This window comes from Rattus norvegicus, chromosome 14 (genome assembly GCF_021556685.1).
Source record: "Rattus norvegicus strain SHRSP/BbbUtx chromosome 14, alternate assembly SHRSP_T2T, whole genome shotgun sequence".
NCBI lineage: Eukaryota > Metazoa > Chordata > Mammalia > Rodentia > Muridae > Rattus > Rattus norvegicus.
In genome coordinates this window covers 16,097,501-16,107,056 of record NC_141547.1, presented here as the reverse complement: position 1 = coordinate 16,107,056, position 9,556 = coordinate 16,097,501, and the positions used below count along the sequence as shown (strand labels likewise).

Here is a 9,556-nt window from a genome sequence, read left to right as displayed (position 1 = left end):
ATTTAATGTTTTCTCTTATAAGAGCTGCCTTAGTCTTGGCGTCTCTTCCCAGCAATATGACAGTGACCAAGACACATGTTCATCTTACAAGCAAGTTGGTGACTTAGACGAAGGTCTAGAAAGTAGACTTACTAAGTTATGTACCAAGCTTCTTCGTTTTTGTTTAAACGATGACCACAGTGGCCACAAGGAAAGACAATTTTCTAACCATGGCCCTTCCCTCATGGGCAGACACAGAGCAGAGCTAACAGCAGCCTTTTCAAACACCTGATCAGGAAATCTCTGTCCTCATGATTTGCTCCAGAAAGTCAAGCTATACAGTGAGGAGCTAAGGTAGTTTTTTTTTTAATATTTTGTTTATTTATTATATATGAGTACATTGTAGCTGTCTTCGGACACACCAGAAGAGGGCATCAGATCCCATTACAGATGGTTGTGAGCCACCATGTGGTTGCTGGGATTTGAACTCAGGACCTTTGGAAGAGCAGTTGGTGCTCTTAACCGCTGAGCCATCTCTCCAGCCCAAGGTAGTTCTTTTTGTGGGGGTTTGAGTGACAATGGCTCTAATAGGCCCATACATTTGAATGTTTGATCTGAAGTTGGTAGAATTATTTGGGAAGAATTAGGAGGTGTGGCCTTCTTGGAGGAGGTGTGTCCTCCACCACAAGGGGTAGGGCTTTAAAGATTCAAACGCCCACACCACTTCACAATGTGTCTCTCTCTCTCTCCCCGTCTCAGGCCTGTGGATAAGAGATGCCCCAGCACCACGCCTGCCTGTCTGCCCACCATGGTGGTCGTGGGCTCATCATCTGAAACTGTCAGCCCAAATAAACTCTTACTTTTAGAACAGTGGTTCTCAACCTTTGGGTTGCGACCACCTTTAGGGGTTAAAAGACCCTTTCACAGGGGTCACATATCAGATATCCTGCATATTTACGTGAGGATTCACAACAGTGGCAAAATTGCAGTTATGAAGCAGCAATGAAATAATGTTACATTTGGGGGTCACCACATGAGGAACTGCATTAGAGCCGCATTAGGAAAGATGAGAACCACTGTTCTATAAGGTCAGAGCGCTTTGTCACAGCAGTGGAAAAGAAACCAAGATACCTTCCCTTGCAGCTGGAAAGCCATGGGTACAAGTGAAGAAAAGGCAGTGAGGAGAAAAGGCAGTGAGGTGGGGAGTGTTTGGAACTGACAGGACAGCGAAGGTAAGGTGGCTCTGTTCAGTCCAGAACGAAGAGAGGTACATGACGTTTACCTGGCATTACCAGAAGCTTCAGGCTGACGAAGACTGTCTGGTATTTCCTTGAGAGTTCCTTACTCTCCCACCACAGGTCCAGGTGGTTGTGGTCCACTATGCAAATGCAAATTGTCTGACTCAGGCTGCTGGCTACTCGCTCAGTCTCCTTTAAAGCAGCCTTGGGTCCAGAGCAGTGAGAGCTCAGGGCAGAAGCCATGGCTCCTGGTTTCCACTTCTCCTGGTTACTGGTTAGCTGGCTGGTGGTAACTACGGTGAAAGGTAAGCGTCTGAGTTTTTACCTACTGTGTGTGTGTGTGTTATATAACTAATACCACACAGAAAAGCAAATGTGGCTTCCATGGTTACAGATTTCCACAAATTGGAAATGTTTACATCCGCCTGTGTGAATGAAATGAAAGGCTGAGTTTGCTCACCTGGAGGCTTAGTGTTAGCTCTGTGATTTCAGGTTATACTTGAGCATTACCTATGATTATGCATTGGTGCGGGGCTGGAGAGGACCACTGAGCTGTATGCAAAAGCCTCCCATTAAAAGCACTACACCAGTGCTATTGCTGTTACCATGGTTATCGAGCTAACAGCGTTAACGCGGAATTACAATGCTATCCGCTTCCTTCTGACCCCAGCAGCCAGCTGTTCATGCTCAGTCTGTTGATTGAATCATACCTGATGAGCTAAGTCTTGGCCCTACCAAGGTGAGCAGATTTCCAGAGGCTGAGGGAGAACCTCGCTCCTTTTCTCTTTTTCTCCCCACCACTGACCCTACAGATGCTCTGAGCCTTAACATTGGATTCCAAGTCCCTACCCAAGAGGAAGATGTGGAAGATCGGAGAGAAGGAAGGAGAGCCTGGGGGCCCTGGACCTAGCATTTGTTTCCACAGTTGACCTTAATTGCAGAACTAGATGCTGTTGAGTGAGGAGGAATCCAAAGAAAGACAGAGCCTCTCACCCCTCACATGCCCTGACCTAGGGAAGCTTTTCAAGGGGTTCAAGGAGACTCCATTCATCCTCCAGCGTTTTCCCTGCAGTCCTCACACAGTGTTTGAGACAGACTGAAGACAGGGAGAGGCATCAGAACCTGTTGTTAGATACCCAGAGATCCCCTAACCCAGCACAAAATACAGCCATCACAGGGCAACAGCTCCCAAGTTTCTAAGGCGAGGTTATGAAAATCTGCTGAAAGAGCGCCTACCTCCTTTCCAGTTTATGGGGCGCATGTGGTCACAGAGCAAATTTTGTTGCCATTTCATTTTGTTCTCTCAAGGCTTTGAAAATAGTTAAGTAGGTTATAATGAGATTAGAGATTTTGATTATTTATATCTAGAAATATCCTTTGAGGCCCGGACACGGTGGTTCTTTGATCCTGGCACTAAGAAGCAGAAGCAGAAAGATATCTGTGAGTTCAGGGCCAGCCTAGTCTACGTAGCAAGTTCCAGGATGGACAGCCAGGGTTACATAGTGAGACAATGTCCCCCCAGAAAAAAACAGATAAAAATGTCGTTTGAAATGTGAGATTTGGTCTCTGAGCTTGGCAGCACAGGATCTAGGTCATCTCTCATTTCTACTTGTCCTGGGACTGACTGCCAACAGGATCACATGTGTCCCTATGCCCCCTCCCCTCCATGGCAACCATTGCTCCTTTCCTGCCTCACTGCAATTCTGCCTCAATTGCAATTGCAATTTCTGCAATTCTGCTTCTAGGAACAGCATTTAAGTGCTACTGTGATATGACATTTACCAGTCTTTCTAGAGACCTGTTGTTGTGGAGTAGATTGTTTCCCTCTCTCACATCTTTGGATCGTCACAGCAATCTGTCCTTCACCGCCAGCGTTCGTTCCGTTCCTCTCTGTGTTGCAGATCTGTCTGTCTGTGGTCTCATCACGGCATTTAATTCAGCCCCTGACATAGGGTGTGCACACCAGTGCACCAACATATAACGTCCTGAAAGGAGGGCTAGAGCCCACTTTCCAGGCTCTAAACTCTTTATCTTTGAAGTGATGGATTCGACAAAAATAGCCAATCGTTCTCTGAGCCCACAAAATGAATTAGGTTATAGCTATTATGAGTCAGTTAACCACAGCATTGGTTAAAGTCTGAATGGGAGTGGGAATTCTAAGACTCCAGGTGCTCAGTAAGGAAGAATGGAAGGCATAGACCCAAGCTCACTTGCTCTAAAACTCACTACAGCTCCCTACAAAACAGCTCTTGACTGCCCAGAAAACCGCAGAGTACAGGTAATTATAAAAAGATCTTCTCGTCATTGCCTCTTTTTTAAAAGAACGAGCTAGTTTGGGGGTATGTTATAAACTTCACGTCTAGACTATAATAAGCCCATTTAAAATTGATATCCATACTTCAAACAATATTTTGGCCTGTGTTATACAATACTATAATTTTAAATATAAATTATTATTTAAAACATTCTAAGACAGGAATTAAATTCTTGCTGAGTACCACAAAAACACCAAGAAGAACAACCAGGGTCTGCCTAGTCATTTAGTGGCACAAAAAGTACTCAAGGATAATACTGCCGTCCAGGGAGTGATCCAGGAGCTGAGGACATCAGCAGTGGCCAACAGAGTCAATAATCCCTCATCTTCATAGAGTCCCTAGACTTATAGAAATGATGTGCTCTAGTCCTATCCTTACCTTGACGCATAGGTCATATATAAAATAAAAACAGATAAACCTAAGAAATGAAGCTTGTGCTGCTAAAAGTCCTGCTACAACATTCACAGCCATAGCAATTAACAGTAATGATCACTAACTCACTAAATGTGTACTGTGCAAAGGGAAACTTCCAGAACCATTTGTATCTTATTTTAGATCATTTCACAAGCCCATTGGATGGGCCATATTATTCTTGCAAATGAGGAAAAAGACCTCAGGGTTGAGGTGATCTGACCACAGTCACAATATTAGAAGCAGAACTCAGGGGTCCTGCCTCTGGAACATCACATTGCCCTGCCTCTCCAGCTATTTTTTAAGTCAACACATGTGACCTACTTTGCTCTTATTAAGTTTTCAGGATGCCCGACTTTGATGTACAGTGCCTTTGCTGGTATGTCAGTGTGTGATTTATGGGAAATATGTGCTAATCTTTGCAATTATGGAAATGTGGCTTTCTCTCCGTCAATTTAATTCTTCCACGGGCACTGGAGTAGGGGAGTGATTATGATGGTGTGGTGGGTATTTCAGGAATGGTGACAGCATGGCTAAGTCGAGGCTGCTATGGAAGCCTTGCAAGTGGCCATCACCCAGCCTCTGGGGAGGGAAGATCTCCCTAAGGAGGTCTGACTTGGGGACCACATGAGAGATCCAGGGTAAGAAGTAGGAAACGGAACTCTAGGCATCGAGAGCCAAAATTTAAATCCAGAAATATTAAGGACTTTTGCCAGAGTAGCATTTTGGGATAGAGGGGACATCACTGTTTAATTGTTTGAACGGGCACGTAGTTTGCATCCCTCTTTAACAAAAGAAGAACCTCAAACGTTATTGGCAGACTGCCCTAGTTTTCACTCTGAAATGCAACATTAGGTAATCTTAGAGAGGTAGAATTCTTCAAATAAATCAAGATGGGAATTTTCAAGGCAGTCGGAGGAGAAAACAAAGGTAACAACATCAGGAAGTGGGCAGAAAGACACTTGGGTGGGGTTGGCTGAGTGAGGGGAAGAAACCAGAGAGCATTGATTCACATGGATGGGCTTGACTCTGTAACATGTGACAGATTGCCAAACCAACCCCTAAGACTCCTACACTAAATTTTTACTTTACATGTAGGGTTTTGCCTGCATACCACCTATATGCCTGGTGCCCAAGAGGACTAGAAGAGTGTGTTAGATCCCCTGGAACCGGATTGATAGTTGTTGGGCACCGTGTGTGTGTGTTGGGAATTGAACCTGAGTCCTCTGGATGAGTAGCCAGTACCCCATTTAGAACACTTGTGTTTCTAAGTCGTAACCCAATGTCATCATCATGGCGATTGGCTTGCTAGGATAATATCAAAACATATGTATATGGTCTTGTTTACTGTCCTGAGTGGGTGGTATAGGTGAGCTGTTTGTCGATTCCCAGAGGAGAGCACTAAGCTAAATAGCTCGTCCTGGTAGAAAAGCTGCTACATGCTCTAGCACCAACCACCATGGGATTTAGAGATCAGCCTCAGCAAAGTGTAGAACAGAGGCTGAAGGAACACCCATTCAGAGCCTGCCCCACATGTGGCCCATACATATACAGCCACCCAATTAGATAAGATGGATGAAGCAAAGAAGTGCAGGCCCACAGGAACCGGATGTAGATCTCTCCTGAGAGACACAGCCAGAATACAGCAAATACAGAGGCGAATGCCAGCAGCAAACCACTGAACTGAGAACTGGACCCGCGTTGGAATCAGAGAAAGGACTGGAAGAGCTTGAAGGGGCTCGAGACCCCATATGAACAACAATGCCAAGCAACCAGAGCTTCCAGGGACTAAGCCACTACCCAAAGACTATACATGGACTGACCCTGGGCTCCAACCTCATAGATAGCAATGAATAGCCTAGTAAGAGCGCCAGTGGAAGGGGAGGCCCTTGGTCCCGCCAAGACTGAACCCCCAGTGAATGTGATTGTTGGGGGGAGTGTGGTAATGGGGGGAGGATGGGGAGGGGAACACCCATAGAGAAGGGGAGTGGGAGGGGTATGTTGGCCCGGAAACTGGGAAGGGGAATAACAATCGAAATGTAAATAAGAAATACTCAAGTTAATAAAGATGGAAAAAAAAAACAAAGAAATCAGCCTCAGGCATCAAGAAATAAGATGAACCTAGGCAGCAGGTGGTGGTTGGTATGTTTATAAAGCAGGATAGTTCACCGGATGGCAGAGGCCTTGCTGAGTCTGTCCTGATAGTTAGCTGTCAGGATGGGACTTCTCAGCAAGGCTAACTTCTCTCCTAGTGGCTAGATTCTTGATGTGTAAAGTTTCCATGTGAGGAAAGTTAGGAATTTATCAGAAAGAATGAATGCTGCGGGATTTAGTCATCTTCTATAAGTTGATGTTTCCTGACCTAATATTCAGTAGCCTGGATCGGTGTGGGAAAAATAGTTGCCCTTATAAAATGATTAACTTACGAGTATGACATTGTCTACAACTGCATACAGGCCTGATCACACCCATCCCTCTACCTTCTCTTACTAAACCCCACTATGAACGACCAACCCCTCCCAGATGCTCCCACAAATCTCCACCCCACTTTCACGACTTTTGTTTTGGCTTTGTGCTTGTTTTGCCGGATTTAACCAAGGCCGTGGTGGACATGGGTGTGAAGGTCTCCACTAGAGCATGGGTGGTTCCATCCCTGAAGACAATGACTTCCTCTCCAGCAGCCACTGACCAGGGCAATCTGACTAATTATACTAGCTCAATCAGAGAGTGCTGGATTCAGTAAGAGATCCTGCCTCAATAAATAGGGTACAGACAGATCAAGGCATAGAGATACCCAACACCAATCTCTGGTCTCCACACGCGTGCTTACATAGTCATGCACGTACATGCACACATAGAAGTGGGCGTACATATACATACCATCTGGAGGAGGAGGAGGAAGAGAGCTGCTTACCACAACATTACATGGAGAACGACCACTCCATCAGAATTCAACTCGCCAAAAAAGTCACACATCAGCCACTGTCCCATAGCTCCTACTAACATCTCCCGTTGTGTCTTCATAGTAATTCCCAAGTAAGAATCTAATTCCTCAGTGACTAGCTAGTGCCCGTGTTGAGTGTCTATCAACAGTGCAATCAGACATAGCCAGGTGTCCAAAGCTGACATTTCTAAGAACTGTGATTTAAAAAGGAACTAAGGTCCCTAGCAGTTAGATAATCATACCCGGTGTAGCCAAGAGATTTAAGTCAACCGTCCAGGGAGGGGAAGACCTACGGTTTTGCTTGTTTGGTTGGTTGGTTGGTTGGTTTAGGTTGGGTTTGAGTTTGGTTTTGAACTCACTGGAACTCTCAGTTTCCTGGAGGATGTCCACGTTTCCACCATTCGCATCTGCCCAGTCTTCTCGTGTCTAGATTGATATGTTCTAGGCCAAAGACCTCTGCACAGCAGAACTTCACTTTTGCAAGACCAACTCAGTTGGGTGACTCAGGCACGGGAAGAACTGACCCTTGGCTACGTCCAAACTTCTTCTCAAAACCAAGATGTGTGCACTGGCCTTCAGCATTATTTTCTTTATTTCTTACTTCCTTAATAGTGAATAAATTCTGTTTGTTTCAGTGATTCTTAAATCATTTATGAAAATGCCCCTCAGCCTTAAAGGCTTCACCACATATGGCATGCACACATATGTGTATGTGTGTTACATATGTCCAATCTACTCAATGAGTACTGAGGTCAACGTGCAGAACATTGCTAAAGGGTTTCTCCGTTAATTCCTCCACGAAATCACGTCACGCTGACCCTCCATCTGGTTTATTTTTTAACCTTTGCTCCATTTTACTTATTCATGAGCTTCATATAAACAGATTTGTACAATGTATCCTCTTTGTGTCTGATTTCCTTTGTTTATTATAGCATGGATTCATCTGGGTTTCTAGGTATTGGTTATTTTTGTTTTTCATTCCTTGGAACTATATCATTGTACTAATAACAAATATTGTGGTTTATTTAGCTATTCTCCTGTTGGTGGGTATCTGGACTGTTCAGGCTCCTGGGACCGTGCTTGAACTAGTATTTTTTGATAAATACGTATTTATTTGATTTGGATCAGTTCCCCAGGCAGAAACGTAGATCATTAGCCGTGTCCGTGCGTCATCTCCTTGGACTACTGAAGTTCAGTCATGCTTGGAAACGTCTCTGTTTTATTCTTATCTCTCTCCGACCCTCACCCTGAGGGATCTAACTCATTGGCTTCTGCTGCTAGGCCCGTTTCCTGACCTACATTCTCATTCCCACAGGACAAGATGTAATGACCCCTCCTGGCTCACAGAATAACGTGAACCCTACGGACTGCCAGATCATCACCCTGACCCCTCCTCCCACCACGAGGAATCAGCTAACAAGGGCCCAGCCTGTCACAAGGACACCCACGTTTTATTTTCCACCAAGGAGGCCTGGCTTCTACCCCAGGTTCCCTAACATACCTTTCTTCCCTCCAAACAACCGTCGCTTCCAGCTCTGGCCTTTCTACCCACCACGAGGTAGACTGATTCCTTGGAGATTCTTCCTTGGAAGAAGGCAGCTCCAGAGCAGCTCATCTGAGGAGAGCCTGGAGACATGAGCGGCCCAAATGTGCTAAAGGGAAAGAATCAACACTACTGGAAAATTGTTTGTCTCTCTCTCCAACCTAAAATCACTGCCTTAGAAGATTAAGTATCCTCAGTGACAGTGACTAGATTTTTTTTTGATTTTTGGTCAACAATGAGGAGCTTGGATTACACATTTTTACTACAAAATCTGGCGGTAACGGCATCAGTCTTATTCCACAGGATATTAGTCCAAACATAGTCTTTCAATCCCCCATTCCAAATTACAGTGAAGGACATTTTAACGAGCCCATTACGGGCCAAATGCAGCCATTAATGGCACTCGTTGTGCTCAGTGGGAATCTTAGTGAGCAGATGGATCGACAGAGAACTTTGAAAGAAACTATAAAGATGAGAGCAGGGGGCTGGAGGGATGGCTCAGTGGTTAAGAGCTCCGACTGCTTTTCCAGAGGTCCTGAGTTCAATTCCCAGCAACCACATGGTGGCTCACAACCATCTGTAATGGGATCCGAAACCTTCTTCTGGTGTGTCTGAAGACAGCTACAGTGTACTCACTCTACAGTGTACTCACATCCGTAAAATAAATAAAAATCTTAAAAAAAAAAAAAAAAAAAAAAAAGATGAAAGCAGAAAGCCTTCTAGAGAAACTGGCCCTAGGTAATGCTCGACCTGTGCGTCGAAGCATCCAACATCCTAATCTACGTTTGATATTACTATTTGCTCATATTAATTAATTACTGTTCCTCTTGTAATTTTCACATAGACACACAGCTTTAAAATTACCCGGACGTTAGTTGACTACAGCTCCACTATCGGTGCCCTGTGCTCTCGGGCGAAGGAGAAACAAGGCCTTGTCTGTTTGACTTCTCTACAAAGCCCTGTCTCCTGCGTTTGCCACTCACTTGCTGTGACCTGGGAACCTGGGTTCTGTGCACGTGGCCAGTGACGTCTACTCATTCTCAAGAATCACGTGCAAATGCTGCCTGCCATTGTCGCTGAGACAAAGAAAGGAAGAGAAATCAGAATAACACAAATGCATGACAAT

At 44.9% G+C, this 9,556-nt stretch overlaps 1 protein-coding gene across 1 annotated transcript in view; it reads left to right on the top strand.

Moving 5' to 3' along the window:
• Positions 1–1,436: 1,436 nt before the first annotated feature.
• Positions 1,437–9,556, top strand: part of Odaph (odontogenesis associated phosphoprotein) — an 8,318-nt gene continuing 198 nt past the window's right edge. Inside the window, 2 exon segments of the mRNA NM_001399585.1 lie at positions 1,437–1,522; positions 8,203–9,556. The exon segment at positions 8,203–9,556 is cut by the window's right edge and continues 198 nt beyond it. Of these exon segments, the coding sequence (NP_001386514.1) occupies positions 1,459–1,522; positions 8,203–8,525 (387 nt within the window). The 5' untranslated portion in view covers positions 1,437–1,458 and the 3' untranslated portion in view covers positions 8,526–9,556.